Source organism: Rana temporaria, chromosome 6 (assembly GCF_905171775.1).
Source record: "Rana temporaria chromosome 6, aRanTem1.1, whole genome shotgun sequence".
NCBI classification, from domain to species: Eukaryota; Metazoa; Chordata; class Amphibia; order Anura; family Ranidae; genus Rana; species Rana temporaria.
The window spans coordinates 53063988-53091248 of record NC_053494.1 but is presented as its reverse complement, the minus strand read 5'-3'; the positions used below and the strand labels follow the sequence as shown (position 1 = coordinate 53091248).

The 27261-nt window shown below is 42.1% G+C and overlaps 1 protein-coding gene across 1 annotated transcript in view; it reads left to right on the top strand.

The window, feature by feature from the left end:
• Window positions 1–25342, top strand: part of LMTK2 (lemur tyrosine kinase 2) — a 150071-nt gene extending 124729 nt beyond the window's left edge. Inside the window, exons 12-14 of the mRNA XM_040356798.1 lie at window positions 4073–4202; window positions 5248–5496; window positions 24854–25342. Coding sequence (XP_040212732.1) covers window positions 4073–4202; window positions 5248–5496; window positions 24854–24882 — 408 coding nt within the window. The 3' untranslated portion in view covers window positions 24883–25342. The remainder of the gene's footprint in view (window positions 1–4072; window positions 4203–5247; window positions 5497–24853) is intronic.
• The last annotated feature ends 1919 nt before the right edge of the window (window positions 25343–27261 follow it).

Here is a 27261-nt window from a genome sequence, read left to right as displayed (position 1 = left end):
GCGTCTGTTCATGGCAATTTAAGTCTTGCCACAGATTCTAAATTGGGTTTAGGTCTGGTCTTTGACTGGGCCATTCTAACACATGAATATATGCTTTTGATCTCACCCATTCCATTGAAGCTCTGGCTGTATGTTTAGGGTCGTTGTCCTGCTGGAAGGTGAACCTCCGCCCCCCGCCCCTACTCATAGTATTTTGCAGACTCAAATAGGTTTTCTTCTAAGATTGCCCTGTATTTGGCTCCATCCGTCTTCCCATCAACTCTGACCAGCTTCCCTGTCCCTGCTGAAGAAAAGCATTTCCACGTGATGCTGCTACTGCCATGTTTCACAGTGTGGATGGTGTGTTCAGGGTGATTAGCAGTGTTGGTTTTCTGCCACACATAGTGTTTTGCTTTTAAAGCCAAAAAGTTCCATTTAGTTCTCATCTGACCAGAGCACATTCCACATATTTTGTGTCCCCCTATATGGCTTCTCTTAAACAGGACTTCTTATGGCTTTCTGTCATCTATGGCTTTCTTCTTGCCACTCTTTCATAAAGGTCAGGTTTGTGGAGAGCACAACTAATAGTTGTCCTGTGGACAGATTCTCCCACCTGAGCTGTGGATCTCTGCTGCTCCAAGGTTTCCATTGGCCTATTAGCTGCTTCTGATTAATGATCTCCTTGCCCAGCCTGTCAGTTTAGGTGGATGGCCATGTCTTGGTAGGTTTGCAGTTGTGCCATAGTCTTTCCATTTTCGGATGATGGATTGGTTTGAACAGTGCTCTGTGAGATGTTCAAAGCTTGGGATATTTTTTTTTTTTTTATAACCTTACCCTGGTTTAAAGGGTCACTAAAGGAAAAAAAATGTTGCTTAAAATTAATGTCTGCAAGGTTGACAGACAGAATAGTGTAATGATTCTGTTAAAAAAACTAGTAAATACCTATTAAATTCCTTCATCTATCACCTCCTGCATTCTAGTTTGTTCTCTCATTCACTTCCTGGTTTGCATCGCGCGTTCATGTAAGAACTACATTTCCCAGTATGAATTGCGGCACGCCCAGTAATTTACACCTCCTTGAAGTCTCTAACACGTAGAGAGCATCCTGCCACACAGATGTAGTTCCCAGGAGGGGGTGAGCACGTCACTGACCACTGCAGTAAAGCCTCCCATCACGGTGGTCAGTAAAATCAGACAAGCAGGAAGTGAATAGAACAGAGAAGAAATAGAGCAACTTCTGAGCAAAAACGAACAATGAGGAAGTGAAAAGAGGAATGTCTGCAGGTAAAGGATGCTTATTATGAAAAAAAAAAAATCCTTTACAACCCCTTTAACCACTTAAGGACCAAGCCTATTTTTTACTCTTCATGTTTAAGAGTTAAAATCTTTTTTTTTTTTTTTTTTTTTTTTTTTTTTAGAAAATTACTTTTCCTTAGAACCTTAGAATTTTTTTTCCCCCCAGACACCATAAATAATAACATGGGGGTCATTGCAATACTTTGTCACACCGTATTTGCTCAGTGGTCTTACAAACACATTTTATTTTTTTTGGAATTTTTTTTTTTTTCTTAATTAAATAAGATGACGGTAGTAGCTAAATTTTTTGTGAAAACTGTTATGCCAAGTAAATTGATACCCAACATGTCATGCATCAAAATTGCGCCTGCTCTTGGAATGGTGACAAACATTGACACTTAAAAATCTCCATAGGCAACATTTACAAACTTCTACAGGTTACCAGTTTTAAGTTAGAGGAGGTCTAGTGCTGGAATTGTTTCTCTCGCTCTATTGATCGTGGTTCGAACATCGTTTACATATGCTTCTCCTGTCATCCAATGGCAAAGTTGAGTGGGGACCATCGTTCCCTCACTTTGACTTCCTGCCAATCTGGGAAAAGGATCCGATCGTCTCCACCGCTACAGACAGGTCCGGTAAGCGGCGGAGACTTTTGGGATGCGGCGGGATAGGGGCGTTCACCTCTCTCGCCGCCGATTTAAAAGTGATCTTGTGGCGAATCCGCTGCGGAGAACACTTTTATCACGAAGTGGACAACCCACCATTGAAGAAAATACCAGGGTTCTGGCAGCCATCTACTGCCATAACAACGGTATTTAACATCAAAGTAGCAGCGTAAATCCACGGTGGATCGACCAGAAGTGGTTAAACTTCTCCAACTTTATCCCTGACCGGTCTGGTGTGTTCCCTGGCCTTCATGATGCTGTTTGTTCATGAAGGTTCTCTAACAAACCTCCGAGGGCTTCATAGAACAGCTGTATTTTATACTGAGATTAAATTACACACAGGTGGACTCTATTTGCTAATTATGTGACTTCTAAAGGCAATTGGTTTCACTAGATTTTAGTTGGGGGTATCCGAGTAAAGGGGGCTGAATACAAATACACGCCACACTTCACATTTATAATTTTCCCTCCACTTCACAATTATGTTCCACTTTGTTTTGGTCTATCACATGAAAGCCCAATAAAATGTAAGTTTTTGGTTGTAACATGAGGAAATTAAATGTGGAAAATTTCAAGGGGGGGGGGGGGGGTTTGAATACTTCTCCAAGGCACTGTGTGTGTGTGTGTGTGTGTGTGTGTGTGTGTGATTATATAATATATATATATATATATATATATGTATATGTATATGTATATGTATGTGTATGTGTGTGTGTGTGTGTATTATAGTTGTGCTCAAACGTTTGCATACCCTGGCAGAAATTGTGACATTTTGGCATTAATATTGAAAATATGACTGATCATCCCAAAAAAATATTTTATTTGATCACTTCCAGCCCAAGGCCGTCATATGACATCCTTGACTTTCAGTAGGAATATCTCAATGATGCCTGCAGCTACAGGCGGCATTCAGATATCCTCGTTTTCAAGCAGCGATTCTGTGCACCATAAGAATAATCATAGTGGCAGTTCCGCCGCTTGATCGTTCTTACAGGCGACGAGAGGGCACATCCCTTCTCGCCCACCATCCGGTGCTTCTCTGGGCTCTCTTGTGCCATCAGGGACCCGGAGAAAGAATCTGCCACCGCTGGTTGACGACCATAGAGCTTTCCGGTGACCAGATGGTCTCCAGTCATCTATGACCGTCGGAGGCCCGGACGCGACAGTTTGACGTCACGTCCAGGCTGCGGTTGTAAACAAAGCTGGTAAGCATGAGATTGTGAATTTTTTTTTTTTTTTTGAGCTCATGCTTTCCAGCCTGGAGAGATGTGGGGGTCTTATTACCCCCGCATCTGTTTATAAAGAGGACCTGTCACAAACCATTCCTATTACAAGGGATGTTTACATTCCTTGGAATAAAAGTGATCAAAATTTTTTTTTTTTTAAACGCCCCTGTCCCTGGTAGCTCGTGCTCAGAAGCGAACGCACACACAAGTCCCGCCCACATATGTAAACTTTGTTCAAACCACACAGGAGTGCAAAACAAATTGCACTCCTGGGACCCAGAGGAGAAGCCCAGCCTAAAAAACCCAGGCTGGACTTTTCCTTAAAGCAGTGATTCTAAAGTTCCAACAGCCAAGGGGATAAGCCTGTGGGCTATACAGCATAGACTACTTTTGCCCAATGGGGTAATTTATATGAGAGCCGCTGAGTATAAGCCTAGGGTGTCCATCTGCATGCTTCACTGTGCCCATGCCTCACTGTGCCCATGCCTCACTAACTCTGCTTATACTCAAGTATATACAGTATATTTGCCAGATGCACAAATACGATGGAGACGTTTTTCACTTGTATACCACAAGTAAAGACTGACCTGTAAGACAATCGCACATAACCACTGTAACGAAAGTGTGCTTGGATTAAATCGGTTACCACATTCATCTTATGTTGCCACTTGTAATATTTATACACTGGTGCATATATCACCATATTTGTTCTATATTTGCAATATAAAGCTGCCTTTCTCTAGTTTGCTGACTGCAGTGCAGGTTTAATGGGTGCAAAAACACCTAGACTGGTTTTGCCAATCCTTGATGGCTGCTTCAGATACATTGACAACTGCAAGGTGTTAATTATACATTGTATAAGCAGCTTTACTCTTGGAGTAAAGTTTTTTTGTTTTTGCTTTGTAGGAAACGCCAACCAAAGATCTGGGAACTCGAGCTGTGGACTCTAGTAGTCCAGTGTCCAACAACAGTCAAATGTCCCCATCTGCTGCAGGATCACGGTTCACAAACTCTGAGAGCTCGACTGATGAAGAGGGTATGGGATATTTTATGGTGCTGCAATAGCTTGTTTGACTTGTACCCATTCATTTTACTGACCAGGCAAAAGTTTGGCTTCTTTTGTAAAAAAAAAAATTGAGCTTTAGTTATTGAGCTGTATTAATTGGCTGAATTGGGAAAATCTTTTTATTGGCTAGATGAAATCTAAATCTCCACCTGCTATCTGTAAATCATAAGGTATTCAAAAGTACATCTTTTGGTTTAATTTGGTTGTTGGGAGCAACAAATATGTTTTTTTTTTTGTTTTTGGAATAGGCCTTTGGCACAAAGGTAACAGGTTTGGTAGGAACTTGTGCAAATGTGTTTTCTAAAGGCAAAAGCTCTGTGAGGTCACTTGAAAATGTTTACTTTGAATGTAAAAAAAAAACTACCAAAACACTGTAGATATGTTGTGTTGAAATACATTTTCTACTTGCTATAAGACCCCTGTAGTTGGTCCACTGCTTAAAGGCTAGGTTCACCTTTTAAGAAAAAAACATAATAAATGCACATTTTTTTTTTCTTGCAAACATATGTACGTTTAACTTTTTTTCAACAGGAGCAGTAGATTGTGGATAACATCCATGCTCCTGTAGACACATCCTTCAACTTTTTGACCGTACCTCTGTACAGGCTCTCGGTTGGAGAGCTAGAGGAAGTGTTGTGGACGAACCGTGCGCTGATTACTGTATTTGTAGCCCATTTAGAAGTACAAGTCCATCTGTTGCAGTGGAAGCTGGGACTTGTAGTTTATTCATTCATAGATCTCTGTGAATTAATGACCCTGCCATGAGGGCGGAGCCCCACACAGCCTTATTGATTTTAAATGTGAATCTGTATATTCTGACCCTGAATGATATGCCTGGTTATTTTGATAGGGATATAAAGGGTGGTATGAACAGTACTGACATTTTGGAAATGTATAAAATACCTGTAAGTGTTGCTTACACATTACTTGGCTTGCATTTATGTGACATGAAAAATATATCTGAGAAGTTCTGTTCATATTCTATACCCAAATAAATGTCTTTTCAAACTTCTAGGTGGTGCGTTTGAATGGGAGGATGATTTCCCATCTCCCGATCCGTCATACTTAAACAAACCAGCAGCAAACCTGATCGGTTCCAAGCTATCAGTTAACCCTTCTAAATACTTTTCACCTCCACCTCCATCTAGAGGTTCTGATGAAAACTGGACACATGCGTCCTCTTACTCCAGATTTTCTATTTCACCAGCAAATATTGCAAGTTTTTCTATCACACACCTAACAGACTCAGATATTGAACAAGGAGGTAAGTGCTTTAATCTTGTAAGAAATTTGACGGCTACCTAGTTTTCTGCTTTTGATGGGGTATTTAATGCAAATAAAACCTAAAAATATAAAAAGCAAAACGCGTGCATAGAGCCAAAAACGAAATCTAGCGTGTACGTTTTTTTTCCCTCCAAATCAAAAGAAAACCTAAATCTATTTCATTTCAAGTATACACTTGTACATACACACAGTAGTGAATATAGGTTTCTTTATCGTACATCACGGGACACAGAGCGGCATATTCATTACTATATGGGTTATATGGAGTACCTTCAGGTGTTGACACTGGCAATCTCAAACAGGAAATGCCCCTCCCTATATAACCCCCTCCCATAGGAGGAGTACCTCAGTTTTTACGCCAGTGTCTTAGGTGTTAGTCATGGTTTAGCTTGCCTCCGCATCCTTGGGATTAGGTGAGCTACCGGTTCTGTCCAAAAAAGCCTCAGCGCTAAAGTGGTCAGTAACCGGACCCCAAACCCTTGGGGTATAGCCCATAATGCTTTTCTTTTTAGAGAGCTGGACCCTGGGCCCAGAACTTAGAAACCTTTGGGTGCCTAATGTTTTCTGTTGCCAGGGTGCTATATGGGCCCAGGACAGTGGATCCTTCATAGGAACCCAGGGCCTGAAGGTCTAGACATCCCCACGGAGATGGGGGAAGATTGGGCCTCTTGCTTGGCAAAGTCCTGCGGCATGGAGCAGGTAAGTGAGGGGAAAACTTGCGGAACTTGGTTCTTAGCAGGTTTTTTTCTGGGGGGGTCACAGGGGACATGCCTAAAGTTATGCACTGCATCTGGCAAACTAGTCACATATCATAAAGATAGGATGGCTCTATATGTATTCCCCATAAGATGTGACCTCCCTTGTAGTGTTGGAAAAGCATTGAGTGGGGCCTGTGTGATATAAAAATATATGTGTGTGTCAGAGAGCTGTGCTTACCTGCAAGCCTCCAGGCGATGCTCCATTCAGTCTTCCTCCTCAGAGCCTGCAAAACGCAAAACGCTGACCTCCTCATGGTTGCAGGCTGCAGGCTGCAGTTTGCTGGAACAGAGAGGTCCCTTCCTCCCAAACCCCCCCCCCCCCCCTGTCGGGAGGGGCATTTCCTGTTTGAGATTGCTGGGGGGGGAAGGGCGGGTCAGTGGCTTAAGGAAGGGGCGGCCCTTCCTTGTTTGTTCCATTCAATACTTTGGAACGGGGGAGGAAAGACCAGAACGGCAGCACGGGGCGCCGAGGACTCACAGTGGCCAGAAAGGATATTGCAGTCTTCAGAAGACTGTTTTTCAAGCCTAGAAATAGGCTGTTTTCTTTTCCATCTCATAGTTTTTCTTTGCAATACTACTCAGGGGGACAGAATGTTTTTTTCTTTCCTGGATTTGAAACAAAAACGAAAAAAAAAAAAAAAAAAAAGTCATCTAGGGGAGAGGAAGCATTTTTTATCCCCCAAACAGGTGTTTGGGCAATTAACTTTTATAGTTCCAAATACCAATAGGTAGCAGGTGTACCTTGGTATTGTACCATAGGCATCCGGAGAGTCTAAGGTCTCGGACAAAGTTATGCCGCTGCTTTCCCCACAGGGAGCCTTGGGGCCATCGGGATCTGGGGCTGGAGCTGGCGCGGGTCAGTCCAACCCTAAGATGGTCACGGACGAGGTATTACTCACCTCTTTAAGAGAGATGGAGAAAAGAATGGGAAAAATGATAGCCACAGCTATGCGGGGCAGTAAACGGATTAGATCTCCGTCGCCCGAGCGCAGACCCTCAGAAGAGGAGGTCCTTCCTCAGGGAAATTGGACGACCTCTTGGACAAGGACCAAGTAGGTTCAGGGATCGAAGATCCGGATACAGAGGAGTCTGGAGCAGTCTCCCAAGGGGAGAGCTGGTGGACTCAAGCCTTAACGGACTTGGTCCATAAATGCATTCAACTTGCCAGTACCAGATCTCCAGGTATCTACGGTTTCAGCTTTGGGCTCACTGAGGGCGCCTCAAAGCAATGCAGTATTTCCGATCCACCCTCTACTAGAGGGAGTTTTGTTCCAAGATTGGAACAAGCCAGAAAAATCTTCTTACCACCTAAAAGATTCTCTGCCCTATATCCTATGGAAGATAAATTTTCCAAGAAATGGGCTACTCCTGCAGTGGACGCAGCCATCTCATGTATTAACAAATCATTAACATGCCCTGTAGAAAACATACAGGTATTCAAGGATCCAGTTGATAAACGCTTGGAAGCACTACTTAAGAACTCCTTCACTACTGCAGGGGCAGTAGTACAGCCAGCCGTGGCTGCGATTGGGGTTGCTCAAGCATTATCGGATCAGGTTAAGCAGATGCTTAAACTTATTCCTGCCCAGCAGGCAGAAGAATTTTCGGATGTCCCTAAGGCCATATGTTTTACAGTAGACGCAATTAAGGATTCTATCCAGCAAGCGTCACGTTTATCGTTATCCCTTATCCATATGAGAAGACTCTTATGGTTAAAAGGCTGGGAGGCCGAGCCCCCATGTAAGAAGCTCCTGGTAGGGTTCCCCTTCCATGGAGGACGACTCTTCGGAGAAGACCTAGATAAATACATTCAAACCATTTCAAATGGCAAAAGTACTCTCTTGCCAACTAAGAGGAAGTTTCAGGGGCCTGCGTTTAAACGACAGTACTCCCCTGGGCAGGGGCCCTCTAATGCCAAACGGTATCGACGGCCTCCTGCGAAAGCAAACTTCGGCTTCAACAGCAAATCACAAGGACAGGCTGCTAAAGGCAGAAAGCAGTGGGTTCGCAAACCAGCAAACCCAGCCCCCAAGCCGACCTTATGAAGGGGCGCCCCCACCCACGAAGGTGGGGGGAAGGCTGCGACTCTTTTCAGAGGTTTGGGAAGCCAGCATTCCCGACGAGTGGGTACGGTCTTCCGTGGCCACGGGCTACAAATTAGATTTCCTAAGGTTTCCTCCTCTTCATTTCCAGGAGTCGAGGATTCCAAACGATCCGGAGAAAGGAGCCGCATTAATGTCGGCATTAAATCATCTACTTTCCCAGGAAGTAATAGTAGAGGTACCAGTCCTGGAACAGGGGCTAGGTTTCTACTCCAACCTATTCATCATCCCGAAGTCCAATGGAGATGTCAGGCCAATTTTGGACCTAAAGATGGTAAATACATACCTAGAGATCCGCTCATTTCGGATGGAAACCGTGCGGTCAGCAGCTACCACACTCCAAAAGGACGACTTCATGGCGTCCATAGACATAAAGGATGCCTACCTTCATCTTCCAATTTATCAGCCACATCAAAGATATCTACGCTTCATGGTGGCTTCGCGTCACTTCCAATTCGTGGCGCTTCCCTTCGGGTTGGCTACGGCCCCCCGGGTGTTCACGAAGGTCCTAGCTCCAATCCTAGCCAAACTAAGGATCCAAGGGGTCACGATCCTAGCATACCTGGACGACCTCCTAGTCATAGATCACTCGTCTCCCGGCTTGGAGCGAGCAGTGGCCCTCACGGTCCAATACCTCGAGAAGTTCGGCTGGGTCCTAAATCGAGAAAAGTCAGCTTTCCTGCCCACAAGGCAGTTGGAATATCTCGGCATGAGATTAGACACAGAATAACAAAGAGTGTTTCTACCTCTGAGGAAGGTCAAAGCCATCAAGGAATTAATCCTACTGGTTCTAAGCAAGAAGGAACCGACTATTCGCCTATGTATGAGATTACTAGGCAAGATGGTGGCCACATTCGAGGCGGTACCATACGCCCAGAGCCACACTCGCATCCTGCAGGCAGCCATCCTGTCAGCATGGAGCAGAAGGCCGCAGGCCTTGGATATCCCGTTGCCGCTCTCATCAAGAGTCCGACAAAGTCTGTACTGGTGGTTAGACCCTCAGAATCTACTGAAGGGGAAGTCTTTCAGCCCAGTGGCTTGGAAGATAGTGACCACAGACGCCAGCCTGACGGGCTGGGGAGCAATTTTGGATGGTTGCACTCGCCAAGGTACTTGGGCAACGCCAGAGAAGCAGTTGCCCATCAACATCTTGGAGCTCAGAGCTGCTCGACTAGCCCTCAGGGCTTGGACGTCAAAATTGCAGGGGTTCCCGGTGAGAATTCAATCAGACAATGCCACGGCCGTGGCATACATAAATAACCAAGGGGGAACCAGGAGTCAAGCCGCTCAGAGAGAGGTGAGCTTGATTCTCCTATGGGCAGAGGCTCATGTGCCCTGCATATCGGCAATATTCATTCCAGGAGTGGACAACTTTCAGGCGGACTTCTTAAGCCGCCAGACTCTTTTGCCGGGGGAATGGTCTCTGCATCCACAAATCTTTCATGCACTCTGCCAAAGATGGGGAGTGCCGGACGTGGATATCATGGCATCGAGACTCAACAAGAAGCTAGACAGGTTCATGTCCCGCTCAAGGGATCCGATGGCCTGCGGAACCGATGCGTTGGTTTGCCCTTGGCATCAGTTCAAACTTCTTTATGCGTTTCCCCCGCTCCAGTTACTTCCCCGCCTGCGGCGCAGGATCCGGGTGGAGCACATACCAGTCATCCTGGTAGCTCCAGCATGGCCCAGAAGGGCATGGTACTCACTAATCTTAAAGATGGTAGTGGGAGACCCTTGGACTCTTCCTCTACGGCCAGACCTGCTATCGCAAGGTCCGATCCTCCACCCTGCCTTACGGCATCTAAATTTGACGGCCTGGAAACTGAATCCCTGATTCTCAGGGGTAGAGGTCTGTCTCAGAAAGTAATCTCTACCCTAATCAGAGCCAGGAAACCGGTCTCTAGGGTGATTTATTACAGGGTCTGGAAGGCCTATGTAGGCTGGTGTGAGTCCAAGCGATGGCTTTCTCGCAAATTTACCATCGATAGAGTATTAAGTTTTCTCCAGCTAAGAGTGGATAAAGGATTGGCATTAAGCATAATCAAAGGACAGATTTCTGCTCTGTCAGTGTGGTTTCAGCGGCCGCTGGCCACCCACTCGCTGGTTAAGACCTTCCTTCAAGGGGTCTTACGTATTAAACCTCCAGTTAAATCCCCGCTTTGCCCGTGGGATTTAAACCTTGTTCTGTCAAGTTTACAGAAACAACCGTTTGAGCCGTTGGCTGAAATTCCTTTGGTTTTACTGACAAAAAAGTTAGTATTTTTGGTCGCCATAGTTTCCGCAAGAAGAGTATCGGAACTGGCGGCCTTATCCTGTAAGGAACCATATCTTATTTTTCATAAGGACAGGGTCGTTCTCCGCCCTCATCCTTCCTTCCTACCGAAGGTTGTATCCAGTTTTCATTTGAACCAGGATTTGGTATTACCATCCTTCTTCCCTAAACCTACTTCCAGAAAGGAAGGGTTGCTGCATACCTTGGATATCGTCAGGGCCATGAAGGCCTATCTTAAAGCTACAAAGAAGATCCGGAAAACAGATGTGCTGTTCGTATTACCGGATGGGCCCAAGAAGGGGCAGGCAGCTGCAAAGTCCACCATTTCTAGGTGGATTAAGCAATTAATCACTCAGGCCTACGGCTTGAAAGGGTTGCCTCCTCCAGTATCATTAAAGGCTCATTCTACTAGGGCCATGGGCGCCTCCTGGGCAGCACACCACCAGATCTCTATGGCTCAAGTTTGCAAGGCGGCAACCTGGTCTTCTGTCCACACGTTTACAAAGTTCTACCAGTTGGACGTAAGAAGGAATTCTGATACAGCCTTTGGGCAGGCAGTGCTGCAGGCTGCAGTTTGAGACCCTCGGAATCCGGGGGCTCCTCTTTTTTGAGTTAAATTTAAAATTTAAGATTATTTTTCTCAACTAAGTTGGATTTATTATGATTTGAGTATTCTCTAAATTAAATCCTTTTGTCTTGGAGATGTTCTCCCTCCCCTCATTGTGAGCATTGCTTTGGGACATCCCATATAGTAATGAATATGCCGCTCTGTGTCCCGTGATGTACGATAAAGAAAAAGGGATTTTTAATACAGCTTACCTGTAAAATCCTTTTCTTGGAGTACATCACGGGACACAGAGCTCCCACCCCTCTTTTTGGGGACCATTTTGGGAGGCATACTGCTTGCTACAAAACTGAGGTACTCCTCCTATGGGAGGGGGTTATATAGGGAGGGGCATTTCCTGTTTGAGATTGCCAGTGTCAACACCTGAAGGTACTCCATATAACCCATATAGTAATGAATATGCCGCTCTGTGTCCCGTGATGTACTCCAAGAAAAGGATTTTACAGGTAAGCTGTATTAAAAATCCCTTTTTTGTGCTGCCCTAGGCCTGACTAAACTTGTGCACCCCCAATTTAAAAATGACCCACCCTTCCTGTCAAGGCCACACCCCTTTCTGTTTTAAGACCCTCACCAAAAAATTTGAGTGGGGGCACTAGTTCTTAGGGCCTGGGGGGGGCATTGGATTTGCTTAATTTTCATAGATTTCCTTCCTGTTTGGCTATGGGGCAGGAAGTGAAGGGAAATCTCTGCAATAGGACAGGGATGGTAGAAAATAAATTGACAGGGGCTATAACCCTCCATTACTCCAAAATGGGGGGAAAAAAAAGTGTTGCCTATAGTTCTACTTTAAGCACAAATTTCGGATAATTTAATGGAGAAGGACTAAGAAGATATAACCATGCCAGTGGTGCAGAGGTAAACGTATAGCACAGTGAGAAAGGTTTTTGGCCCAGGATGATAGTGTAAGGCAAGCTGCTTCCAATTTTGACTGTCCTAACAGTGTAGCGCAAGCTGGTGGGGACTCTTTCTGTGCTGCCCTAGGCCTGGATACATGGTTGCATTTACACTCGGTGGGTTCTGATGACCTAAAAATGGCCAAATAACTTCTGAAAGCTTTGCTCATGTCACCACCTCTTCATCTTTCCATGTTTCAGAGTTGCCATCTAGGCACACTTGTACTGCATGCAGTACGGACATTGGCGCAAAGAAACCCATGAAGAGTAATGACACACTGCCTTTAGTATGTAGGACTACGGGAGTTGTTTGGCAGGGCCAATAGGAAATGCTTGGGTTATGCTGTGTGTCATCAAGCCAGAAAGTGGGAAAACTACACCTGCTGGCTCAAAAGCAGAAGGCAAAATAATAAGCAATATACCTAACTAATTTAGTCCTGCCCACAATACATTCATTATGTTGAAATAATTTTACTTGGCTTTTAACCTCTTGCTGCCCACGCTATAGCTGAAATACGGCTAAATTGCTGGGAGGGCGTCCATGTATGTCCCGTGCATGTGATGCCTGCATGCCCCCTGCAAGAGTGTGCGGCTAGCTCTGTGATCAGCAAGTCCATGAAAGTCGAGTAGTGTGTGTGTGTGTGTGTGTGTGTGTGTGTGTGTGTGTGTGTGTGTTGTGTTTTTTTTTTTTTTTTTTATATCCACGTGAGGCAAAAAAAAAGCAGATTGCCATCTGAAGTGAACAGGACATCGGTCCCGCACACGAAGAACTACTGCTGCTAAGCAGTGCCACCTATCAATGCGATTCTGATAGTTTAGTTTTTTCAATCATCTCTGATGTGTTTCATCATAATCACTCTGTGAAATACATTTGTTGCCAGCTTACGTTTGTCGGCAGAGTGGGTGCAAGACCTAAACTGACTATACGCTAGTAGATTTTTTTAATGAACATTCAAACAAAAATTTGAAGGAAATTTCTCAGTACAATTGATGGCTTGTCAAATGTCGTTCCAAAGTACTTCAAAATGTAATTTGCTTATAACAGTCTCTTGGAACAAATGGACTCAATGCATGAAAACCACTTACACTGTTATAAATTCATTAATTTCAGATTTTTTTTTCCATCCTGCGCCTTCAAATTTTCTTTTTGATTAGAACATCAAAGCTTTAAGCCCCGTATACACACGGGCCGAAAATAGGCTGGTACAGTAGAAATCGGCTGACATTCAGCACGTGTGTACAGGTCGTTGTCTGACAGAAGCAAAGAGATCAACTTATGTCAAACAAGCATGTTGGAAACCAGCAGCTGATCGGCATCTGATCAGCGCTCTCAGCCAATGGCTGCGTGCGCTGACTGGTGTGTTCTGACAGGGCGACGGTCCCCCGGTCAGAACACGATAGCACAGCGGGAAGATTGTTGCACTAGCATAGTTAGTACCACAAGCTGTTCCGCACTTTTGTTTGTTTTTTTATTTAGCCTGCTGGGTTGAATGAGAAATAACCTCTTGTGTACCAGGTATTAGATTGAACTTTGAGCACCGTTGCAATCTTTGGGACACAGGCTATTCTGTTCAAGCATACTTGTTTCGTAAATGACTCATTTTATTTTTTATGTCAATATATTTTTATCATTTTTCATTTAAACAAGGATAAAGCATTACAATAGTAGATAGTACACTTTGTAATACAGTATATAAGAGATGAAACAGTATTTATCATCTAATACATAAATAAGTGCTAGTTAAGTAGAATAAAAACAGCAATCATCGTATAATAATGGTAGAATATTTTCCTAGTAGCATTAGCAAATAAGATTCGAAATCCTAACATCGGGGAGCTGTGGTGGCTCAACGCGATTGGCACTGCGCTGACAAGCCATTCACCTCTGCAGCTAGGGGTTTGGATCCCGGTCACGGCTACATGTGAGTGGGTGTGCTATGCGAGGTAAGCCTGCGCTTAGTACGCCCACCCCCCCCTCCCACAAAAACCACCACACTTACACGCACTCGAAATTGGGTTAACATGCACGCACTTTGACCACATGGTCTCTAAAGATAGAGGCGAAGGACTAACGGGGCTGGTTGAGCGGGCTAATCCTCTCACTCCCTTATAGGGTGTCCCTCTGCCCCGTTGGGCTTCAAAGTGGAGCAGGTAGGGCGGGCTGTGTGGGAAGACCCTCCTCACACACCCACCATTGCCACCCGGGGCATGGAGAAAGGTGGCAGATTGCCAACTCCTGCAGTCCGGCTCCTCTCTCGAGTACACGCACAAAAAAAAAAAAAGAGAGAAATCCTAACATCAAATGGAAAAATAAATAAATGAATAAATAAAATATAGGATCCAGTTTGACTCCTATTTTCTAAAGCCTCTAGAATACATTGCATACATTGAGGGTTTCTTGTAACAGACACCTGCTACTAGAGACTACACTGACTGTCCCTGTGCAGCTGCTCCTCTCAGGGTGGGGGGAGGAATCTGTATTGAAATACAGTGACCGACTGTCATTACAGGCTTCCTTCTGAAAGTGCTGGTTATGCATTGTTAAATGCAGGTTATGCCAGATGTTTAGGTTCAGTACTTTGTCACTGACCTAGAACAAGCTTTGAATGGTTAAATAAGCAAACCAGTGACAAGGGGGAAAAGACTCCATTTAACATCCAGGTACCAACAAATACATGCTGGTGGGATAACTTTTTTTATTGTAAGCATCATACTCGCATTACCGAGGTTAATGTCGTAATTTTGGGAGATTTACTAACCTAAAAATTGTTAATGACATGCTAATTTCTCTCTCTACAAACCAGACTTGATCTCAAATTTTTTTATGCATTTAACATGATGCAGAACCGAGAGAGGAGAAAAACTAAATTGTAAAGAAGAAACAAAATCCACAAATGCTTGTACATGTATACCTTTGAAAAAAACAGGACAAGTTTTACACATTAAAAAGGGAATTTTCAGATCATTACACAAGAACTTTGGAAATATGGTCCAAGATGTGTAGATTCACCCAAAAATAAGGCACCTAATCCCAATTAGATAGATAAAGTTTTTTCCAATGGGAAAGGGAAGGGAAGGGGATAATTTGCGGTGCGTACTTTAGCAAATTGATAGTGATGAGAAAGCACAATTCTTGTTAGAAAAATTACAAAAATGCTTTATTTATGAATACAAAACATACAATACACTACAATAGTTTAAAAGAAAAGTGGACAACCAGTTTGTTGATTTGATTCAGTGGATAACACAGCATCAGTCAGTTGTAAATATGGATGCAACTGGAAAAGGAAATCGCATGGACCCTACATGTTTCGCGGACTTCCGCTTCTTCAGGGGAGGGAGCGATATCCAGTCAAAATATGCAACTGAAAGGTATATATACAAGCATTAACCAGTAAAATATGATACACATTCCAATTGCTTAAATCAGGTACAACATATAATGGTAAAAAATGGTTCCAAAGTTTAAAGACCACACTATCTTACCCACGAGTTGCCCACAACTTGCGACAAACACAGAAAACCGCCGAGGTGAAAATGGTCATGTGCATGATCCTGCAAATGAGCAGGAAAAGTTTGAAAATGGTCACAAAAGGACAGTCATATGAGGGTTAACATGTAAGTGAGACAGAGGGGAAAAATAAAAAAAACACACCATAGCCAAAGCAATAGGGATGGCTAGGGGTTAACATATTATTATATGTGAGATATATATGTATTTAAGACATAATGACCAAAATATTGGTTAACTTAGTTTAGCAGTAATGACTGAGACCATAAAGCATAAATGACTTACATATATAACGGTTTATGGGGTTAAAGACCAGGGACATCAATGAGCAATCCAGCTGCAGTGTTAATTCAAGGAAGGAATCATGTAGATTTCCCAAAATATCTGTTTAAACGATAACAATTGGCTACAAATTACAAAGGTGTCCCTGCCTCCAAACGGGGCAACCATAGAAAAAGATTATAAAATTTTTTTTTTTTTTAATCTTTTTCTATGGTTATCCACTGAATCAAATCAACAAACTGGTTGTCCACTTTTCTTTTAAACTATTGTATTGTAGTGTATTGTATGTTTTGTATTCATAAATAAAGCATTTTTGTAATGTTCTAACAAGAATTGTGCTTTCTCATCACTATCAATTTGCTAAAGTACGCACCGCAAATTATCCCCTTCCCTTTCCCATTGGAAAAAACTTTATCCATTACACAAGAACGTTTGTTCCATACATTAATGAATAGTAAAATGTTTACGGTTGTTATGGACGTGTGAATGAGGCATTTTTTAAAGTGACACTAAACGATATCCTTATTCTCCAGAAATATTCCATACACTTGCACTTCTTGATGGCCCTGTTTATTTTTTATTTTTTGTTTGAGAGAGATGAAAGATATACTCCCCCCCCCCCCCCCCCATGTTCTAGCGGTCTTGAGTCCTGGTATCTTTAATTCCAGAGCAGACTCCATATACCGGCCAATTCACACCAGACGTAGTTCCATACAGTTTTGTGTGCATGTTTTCTGCACTAAAAATGCATGCAGTGTTTTCCATGTATTCCAATGGCTCTAGTTCACACCATACAGTCAGTTTCCGGTGCAGAAACTGACCCGAAACTGACTGCACGGTGTGAACTAAAGTCATTGGAATACATGGAAAACACTGTGCATGCATTTTGTGCAGAATAAAAGCACACAGAAGTAAATGGAACTGCTTCTGGTGTGAACTGGCCCTTGGACTTCTCCACTCCTATGGACAAAATAAGCACTAAACCTTGCACAGCCCCACTGCAAGGACAAACTTTTTTTTTTTTTTTTTTGTCTTTGCTTGGGGTAGTCGATTATATTTTCTAGTAAATATCAGAGCTGTACACAGTATGTAAAAAAAAATTAAGACTATTTTATTCGAATTTACCAAATAAAAGCCTTATCTGCCCAAAAAACAAAGGTATAATATGTTGGTGTAAACTATAAGAGAAAAGTTATAAGTTGTGTGTTTTATATATGAAATAGATAGACCTGATTAATTGAGACACCATTGGCTGCTTGAAACCAAAAGTTTGTCACCAACTAGGTCAAGGGAAAGGGAAAAAAGGGATTTTTGGGGGGGACTATTCACGGCACTGGTTAAACACAATTACGTAAAAAATAACAAGTATTTATTGAACATAAAACAGGTATCATAAAACAACATTTAAAGACAATCCCCACATTGCACAACAGTAAGTTAAACACAAACTATATCTGCGTGTAAGGAGTTGATCGCCTCGACCGGTTTCGCGGTAGTGTACCGCTTCTTCAGGAGGGGGTTTGTCTACAAGATATGCATAAAACATATAAATATACAAGCAAGTTTATACAATGGTTGTAAATATTTTATAATATAATCCAAGTAGCATGCCTTATAATGGAGTGAAAAACTCACCCAGACTGGTCAATTGAACAAGCCGGAGACCCAGTTGAATACCTTCTTTGGCGCAAGGAGGGGGATATATTTGTTTAGAACGGGCTCTATTAAGGAATAAGGTTGATAATTTTATATGTAGCGAAGTGATCAGTAGTTTTAATGAGGTGAGGGACACCGTGAAATGTGTGAAAGTGGTATATCGCAGTGACAAGGGTTGTAAAGTGAAATAAGAAAATGGGAACATGTTCCCATTTTCTTATTTCACTTTACAACCCTTGTCACTGCGATATACCACTTTCACACATTTCACGGTGTCCCTCACCTCATTAAAACTACTGATCACTTCGCTACATATAAAATTATCAACCTTATTCCTTAATAGAGCCCGTTCTAAACAAATATATCCCCCTCCTTGCGCCAAAGAAGGTATTCAACTGGGTCTCCGGCTTGTTCAATTGACCAGTCTGGGTGAGTTTTTCACTCCATTATAAGGCATGCTACTTGGATTATATTATAAAATATTTACAACCATTGTATAAACTTGCTTGTATATTTATATGTTTTATGCATATCTTGTAGACAAACCCCCTCCTGAAGAAGCGGTACACTACCGCGAAACCGGTCGAGGCGATCAACTCCTTACACGCAGATATAGTTTGTGTTTAACTTACTGTTGTGCAATGTGGGGATTGTCTTTAAATGTTGTTTTATGATACCTGTTTTATGTTCAATAAATACTTGTTATTTTTTACGTAATTGTGTTTAACCAGTGCCGTGAATAGTCCCCCCCAAAAATCCCTTTTTTCCCTTTCCCTTGACCTAGTTGGTGACAAACTTTTGGTTTCAAGCAGCCAATGGTGTCTCAATTAATCAGGTCTATCTATTTCATATATCAATTGGGACGAAGGCACATGCCCACTTCTTATATTCTTAGTATAAAAGAGACCATACTCATCCTTTCTTCAATTGTGTGTTTTATACACTGGCTTTAAATGTGTAAAGAGTGCAAGGACTTTGGGACTGAAGCCCAGCTCACACCAGACACAGTTTCGTGTGCATTTTTTCTGCATTAAAAATGCATGAACAGTGCTTTCCATGTATTCCAATGGCTCTAGTTCACACAATGCCGTCTGTTTCCGGTGCAGAAACTGACTGCATGGTGTGAACTAGAGCCATTGGAATACATGGAGAACACTGAATGCATTTTGTGCAGAAAAAATGCTCGCGGAACTGCGCCTGGTGTGAACTGGCCCCGAATGAAGTGGCAAAATCAGTGAGGCCTATTGTGCTAGTGTTCCAAGTATTATAAAATATCAAACTTTACCACTACAGAAAGCTAGAAGCACAGAAAAAAACGTTTTTTACTCAAAGTTAAACCTTTTTGAATAAACACAAAAGCATATTGCATGTGTACAAGTTATATTTAGCTTGTACTCCTGCAATCTAAATGGCCAGAGTTGCATGTACCGTATGTAGTCTAGTACAGCTAAGGAGATTTTGTTTTTTTTTTGGATTAAAAAAAGGTTGTTTGCACTTGCATTATGCCAGTTGACAAGCGATAAGATAACATTTTCAGTAGCATAACTTTTCTGGTCGGCCTTACATTATAATTTCCAGATTAGGTATAAAGTGACATTGAACTAATGTGTGATTGAAACAGATGTGTACAGGTATGAGAGAAGAGCAGGTGGAACCTGTTAATATTTAATAGTTAATATTTAACTGCTGTAAAACCTAAAGAGCCCAGATGCCCTGTACACTGCTTAAATAGATCAATTTCAAGCTGTGGATTAGGCACTTCTCTCTATTAGCTTGAATCTCCAAAAAAAAAAAAAAAAATTATATTAAAAAATGTAATTGATCTTAAAGGAACTTTTATTACGCTTTAAAAATACATGTAGATGCTCTTTGAAAAAGTAGAGAAACTTGGTGTTTTCCAACTATTTTCTCTTTCCTAACATCACCTCTGCAGTATAGTGGTTGACTGTTCCGAAACCTGGTGGAAGTGCTATTGCATTGTGGAAACATTTTGTTTTCTTGATCCAGACCTTCTTAGCCATGATATACTGATAGGCATCCACACACACAGCCCCCCACCCCCCCTCTTTTTTAATTTTTTTTTAAAAATTTTTTTAAATTTTTTTTTTCTCCACCACATGTGTGGAACTTCTATATACAATGAACTTCTTTACACACACCGGGCTTCAACTAATTAAATGCTAAAATATTTATTTGTATTAATCATACAGTACATGGGAGTTGATCTTGGACCATGGGTTGTATGCATGGCAAAAGCCTTGCTGGGAACAGCCCCCCAGTGTACCTATATAACACTGCCTACTCAACATGTCGATTTTCTGCTAGTTTCGACCCCTTCTGTTGTAGAATTTTTTCATTCCCCCCCCCCCCCCCCCCCCCCAACCTTTTTCCTTGACCGACTTCTTCTCTCTGGATGTGGGGCTGCTTATGGCTCACTGACAGTTTCAGGATAGGATACCCTATCCTGCATCTTGGGAACTGTACCCGGACCAGTGGGCCAAAGTAAAAAAATTACTCTTTCCTTCAACCTCTCTGTATTTAGCTGCCACAGTTCACCCTTCAATCCCCCAGCTAAAAGAGGAACTGCAGTCTGCTCACATAATTTGTAATAAAAACATCTTTGCCATTTTGAAGCTTCCCTCCAACCATTTTACATATTTTATATATACTGTGATTCTGTACTTGCCAAATGTGCTTCAGAAATCTCCCTCCGCTGAGCCTGGCTGCAAGCATTTTAATTGTGGGCAGCTGAAACTGCTGCCTGTTCACTTCCTGGATTTACACAGAGGCACACTGCCAGCTCTGCAGCTTTCATTGGCCCGCCTATGACCCACCCCCCCCCCCCCCCCGCCTGGCAAACTCAGGAGAGATAGATAGCTGTGTATGATGTCATAAGCCTAGGCCTTTTTACCAAACAGGAAGTGGGCTGTATAAGGTGTTTACTGACAGAAAAAAAATATGTTTGGATAGTAAAAGTTAAAATAAGGGAAGAAGATTTAATGGATGGAAAGTTGAAAAAAATTACTGAAGGTCTGCTTTAAGTACCCCAAAAGTAATGGCCCCTGATTGACCAATCTTCAGTGTATGCATTCTGCTCCAAGGGCATGTCTAGCAACCCCTTAGTGATGTGATGAATAGTTGGTGTGTGTCCTTTTAAAGTGGAGGTCCACCCTAAAAAAAATACACCAAAATCCCTGTAAAAAAAAAAAAATGAATTTGACGGTTGCAATGCAGATGTTCCTAATCTGCCTCTTTCCATACCGCAGCAGGTCGTCTTCCTCGTCCTCCCTGCGTTGTCTTCTGGGAAATGGGGCATGCTGCCTTCTGGGAACTGTGTGTATCCCAGAAAGCATATAAGAAAGAGGGGGTGTAGTGGCGCTTGCAGTAAATAAATAAAATAGACAAACGCACAGCAACGTGTGATAATGTCCAAAAAAAATGTGTTCACTCCAAATTCCTCTTTATAATCCTCTCACATCAATGACTTATGATGTGAAGGAGGGGATGTGTGAAGATAATGAGATCCAAACAATATTTATGACTCAATGTCTAGAGTTCATACACAATCATATATGATGAAGCAAAATGTGGATAATTGCATCTGTAAAAGTGAATCCATGTAACCACAAATAAACGTAGTAAAAGGGTGAACCCAAATGACAGTACGTGCACTAGAATACTATAATAATAAGCAAAAAAAAAAAAAACGCACAGCAACGTGTGATAATGTCCAAAAAAAATGTGTTCCACTCCAAATTCCTCTATAAACTCCTCTCACATCAATGACTATGATGTGAAGGAGGGATTGTGTGAAGATGAGATCCAAACAATATTTATGACTCAAAGTCTTGAGTTACACAATCATATATGATGAAGCAAAATGTGGATAATTGCATTTGTAAGAGTGAATCCATGCAACCACAAATAAACGTAGTAAAATGGTGAACCCAAATGACAGTACGTGCACTATAAAGTCTGTGCCTAAAAAATATAAATATATAATAAATCATGTTCCAGTTAGGTGCACTAATTAAATGTGCCAAATAAATAAATAATGTTCCAGTAATCGGTGTCCCAAAAAAATTCCCATGCAAAAAACAGGATAATTGTATCACAGTGAACGTGGAATAAATAATAAAGTGCTTGATGCAAAAATTCCCAAAAAGTGCAATAGTGCTAGGTTAGAGGATGATGCTGCAATCCAATGCACGATCCATTCCGTGTAGTAGTGCAGAATCAGAAGGTAAATACTAGCCTCTCACCTCATGAAAGGCTAATTGGAGCCTTTAGGTAATATGAAGGTCAGCAGGGGATAGCTCTGGATCCAAGGCAGCCCAGGTAATTTTCATCACATAAGGTCCCAGGTAATTTTCATCACATAAGGTCCCAGCCGCTCTCAATAAAGCATAAGGCAAAACTCCATAGTGTAGTAGGTAGGAATAACATTTAATAACACATAGTATCACTTACAGTTAAAATCTTTTAACACCAGCAGCAACAGCAAACGGTTCACAGACAAACGAAATGACAGACAGCTAATCTCCGCTCTCGGCCGCGAGCGGAAATAATGCCACCGACGGCACTTCTCCAAACACTTGACGCGTTGCGTGGCTGAACTACGCCACTTAATCGTAGCCACCCATTCACAAAAGCGTCACGAGACATGTGCAGTAGGAAACGGGCAGTGAACAGGCTCCACTGCCTGTTTCCCTCCGTAAGGATGGCGGTGTCGGGAGCTGCCAGGATCGAGCGATCGGCTTCAGGGGGGCTGACATCGCAGGCGCCTAGTACAGGTAAGTGTCCTTATTAAAAGTCAGCAGCTACAGGGTTTGTAGCTGCTGACTTTTAAAAATAAAACCCCGCTGTAAACCCCCTTATTGACCTGCCCCAACATCAACCCTTTCAACCCCCACTCAGATTCTTTAACATCCTCAGCGCCCAATCCTCTATGTATAAGTGATCACCCCTCAACATCCTATCCTCTGTCCATGTGCATTATATCCATAATGCTCAGTCCTAAGTCATGTGTGTTAACCTGTCAGTATCAAGTACCCAGCTCATGTAGGTTAAGCCCTCAGCATTCATTACCCAGTATATGTACTTTACCACCACACCAAATACCAGTCTCATCTCTGACTGGTCCAGTGGGGACCTCCGCTCCACTGTCCCACTTCCTGTTTCATACCTAGAAACAAAACCTTGCCCCATCCTCTGTCTCCAGCACTACCTCCACTGTTCCTGGACTCAAAAAACTGTCCTTGCTAATAACCTGATTACATTTTTAGTTTTCTTTTTCAACGTCTATTGTCCCAAAACCGTTACAGACTATATTGTCATGTATCACTGCTACCTCCACTGTCTAAGAATACCCTGCCTCAATTTTGGGGGGCTCCTTTCCTGGACACCAATTTAAACTTCTATAACTCTTCTGTTAAAACCCTCTGTGGAGAGCTGGGCTCCCACGCTGCTCCTCTACAATTCCTGTATTACAAAGTTACTATAACTTTGTAAATGAGCGATAAACTCATTATGGGGCAATTTCTTCACCCGTCCTTTATCTGTGTGGCTGTAGCCATATTTTGTAGTAATTTTTGTTGCCAATTGTAAAGATCCAAAGATTACCTGTTCTACCCGCTGTCATACCCCTGGACCCTCCTGCACACACACTACCCTCTGCCATGCCATCAGACTCCTCTACTGCACAGACTAACCATTGTGATACAGTCCACACCCCTCCTGCACATATTTCCCATAGGCAATACCCTCTATACTTCTCTCCTGCACATATTTCCCCCTGTAATACTCTCCTTCACATATTGCCCACAGCCATAATTGATCACCTTGTAATACACTCTGCAATCCTCTCCTGTACATACTGCCCAGAGTCATACCTTCCGTGTACGTATCTCCTGCACATGTTTTCCACTGTAATACCTTCCACCCTCTGCTGCACATCATTCACCCTAAAATACTCTGCACTCCCTTCTTGCTGTCATACATGAAGCACTCTTCCTGCTTGTATTGCCCCTGGCATACCCCATGAACTTCTCTCTGCCACACCTTGCTTTGTATTATACAATCTGCAATTTTCTTTTGTACACAGATTCCACTGTCATACCCTCTGTACAGCCCTTCACCTATGGTCTGCTGTCATACCTTCTATACTACTCTTCACCTATGGTCTGCGGTCATATCCTGTGTACTCCTTCTACACTTATTTCACCTGTCCTACCCTCTGTACAACTCTTCACCTATGGTCTGCTCTCATATAATACTCTTCACCTATGGTCTGCTCTCATATAATACTCTTCACCTATGGTCTGCTCTCATATAATACTCTTCACCTATGGTCTGCTCTCATATAATACTCTTCACCTATGGTCTGCTCTCATATCCTCTGTACAACTCTTTACCTATGGTCTGCTGTCATATTCTCTGTACTACTCTTCACCTATGGTCTGCTGTCATAGCCTCTCTACCACTATTCACATATGGTCTGCTGTCATAGCCTCTGTAATACTCTTCACCTATGGTCTGCTGTCATATCACAAGATAAACCTGGGGAATGTCCAGGGAAAAACCAAGCCTACTTACCGACCAGCTTGCAGAACAACCAATTAACCTGTCTACCAGTATGCGTTAAAAACAGGGGTTTTGTCCGCACGCATTTGCAAACGCATGCGTGAGCCGCAGAGCCGCGCCAAGGCACCCTGTAATCTGTGGTCCTAACACTAAACAATGAGTGTCCCCACAGTGGAGGCACATGCATTTAAATGGATAGAAAGGGGCAGGCGAACTGAAGGGGTGCCACCCCTCCTTAAAGGTACAGGACCACACCAAACACCCAGCATGTAGGACAATGGCTGCAAAGGTGTTGGTACACTGCTGGACCAATCTAAACATCTGCTGTCATATCCTCTGTACTACTTTTCACCTATGGTCTGCTGTCATAGCCTCTGTACTACTCTTCACCTATGGTCTGCTGTCATAGCCTCTGTACTACTTTTCACCTATGGTCTGCTGTCATATCCTCTGTACTCCTTCTACACTTATTGCACCTGTCATACCCCCTCCACGTGCCTCTCATGCACTTGCTGCCTCTAAATTGTTGTTGCACTATATTGTTGGTTATATCCCTGACCTTTTTAAAAAAATTGTTAGTGAAATGCTATCCTAGTTCATGTACATTGCCTTTGAAGGTGACCGTTTTTTTAAACATTTCTGTTCTCTATTTCCAGGTAGTAGTGAGGATGGTGAAAAGGACTGAAAAGACTACCGTTCCCTTTGTGGATGGCACTTGTATACCATTATATTCTCTAAAAGAAGCAATCTCAGATTGTGTAAACATTGGGAGCGTTGGCGGCAGGAGTGTATCCACAGTGTAAATGTATTGTACAATCTACTTCCTCATCTCCACAGTCTGCTGTCATGCTCAGTGATCCCAGCACTCCTGCTCTTTGCCTATGTAAAGCTATTACTGCATTCAGTGCACATTATGCAGGTTAGAGCTGTAAAGTAGTATCTAGTACGATGGACCTTGTACATTGCGGTATATATATCCTATATTGTGTCTGTGCTAATGTAATGAAAAGAAATCTTGCTGTGTATCCATCAACGTTTAAAACACTATGTATTGATTATTATTGCACTGTTATATTTCTTGCATATCTGTACAGAAGTTTTTTAAGGGGGGGAACCACTGCTTGCTATAAATTTTATCTATTTGATTGTGTTGATATTTGTTTTTTGCATTCTAGATTGTGAATGAAGCTGCTCCTGAGATTCTTGATCTCAGCATCTTACATGCTGTATCTTTTTCATATTGTTGTTTTTCTCGGAAAACGGCAACATGTATGTTTGTTTTTGTGTTTTTTTTTCCCCCAAGATTTTGTATCTTTTTTGCACATCCAGTATGACAATATATTGTATGCGTTCACTCCTCAGTATATAGAACAGTCCCAATATTTATACCTAAAATGAGCGTGGTTGTTTGCGATGTGGGTTCGCATATCCACTTTTGTAGCTGTACCTGGCTGTAACTCCTGCTATGTGTTACAGGTCTATAGGATATATATATATATATATATATATATATATATATATATATATATATATATATATATATATATATATATATATATATATATATATATATATATATATATATATATATATATATATATATATATATAATTTGCTTTTTCCTATGTAGACGTCTTCTTTTTTTTTTTTTTTTTTTTTTTTTTTTTTAGCAGACCATATTCTATAGAGAATGGAAGATACACCTCTCTCAACTTCACTAGTGCATGTTTATTATGAATTGGGACTTCAGCCAAAACTTGCTTGTCTAGTTTTGGATGGATTGAAGAACAGTTAAACCCTTCTGTTGGGTCAGTACTGTTGTCTCCACCCCTTGATGGGGGAGTGGCTTCATTATTTTTTATGGTTATTGTTGCTTGGTCAGAAAGTGACAAATTCAAAATTTTATGGGTGTCACTGGAAATGCACATGAGGGGAGGTCTTCCAGTAGGGACACCTGGTCTGATGACACCTGTGGAACTTTTCTTTATTTTGGGAACATTTACTCTAATTTCTTGTTGTATTTTTGAAATAGGGAAATTGCAGAGAGCCTTTCTCATAGGAAGTCTGAAATAACATGACAGATCTTCGAACCCTTTCCAATTCAAACCCCCACATTTTTGTCTAGATTTCTGCTTAAAGAAATAGTTTATGTATGTATGTATGTATGTATGTATGTATGTATGTTATCATAGCGGTATAAAAAAAACATATCTGCAAAAAGACTGCATATACTAACTTTGTGCTGACCTCCTCTCTGCTCGCCACCTTCTACCAGTATTCAGCAATGGGTCAAATATCATCTGCTTCCCCTGCTGCTCGCTGTCGTTCCTCCCATTCTACACCTACATACCGGCATACAAGCTGATGAGAGAAAATATAGTGAGTGGATGTGTTTGAATACTTGCAGTGAGCAGTTTTTCATGAAGCAAGCTGCCGGAAAGGTAGGTATATACAGTCTTTTTGCAGGTATATTTACATGTAAATCAACCTGTGCTGGTAGGGTTACATTAAAGACACTAATAGAATTAGAGAGAAACAAACTAGAAACTAAGGCTGGCCTGAGATTTTAAAAGACTTTCTGACATTTAAAGAGGTTATGCTCATGTCTGGGCATTTGTAAGCTCACCAGTCCAATTAGCAAACATAGTTCTCATACTGGGCATTGATTTATTACTTCTCGAATGGGAATGCCATGCTATATAGAGCAGTCCCTGGATGCTGTAACCAACCTAATAATGCATGTAGACACACTATCCTTCTCGTCATTGTCCCCATCATATCTCTGCTTGCCTTTGAGAATATATTGCTTATCACAAGAAAAATCACTCTCTGCCAAACATCCTAGCACTACCACTGTTGCAAGTAAACATTAAAATATTGGCTTAAACAGGATTTGAAGAAACTTTACATTTCTCACATGAAATGCCCACTACAGTTACACTGTCAATGTCTACCTTCCTCTGCCTGTCTCCTTTTGCAGTATTACGTGTACCTTTTAAGTGGCCGGTGCACTTTAATGCAAATATTCCGTTCATCTGAGGAACCCATGGCTCTGCTCCAAATT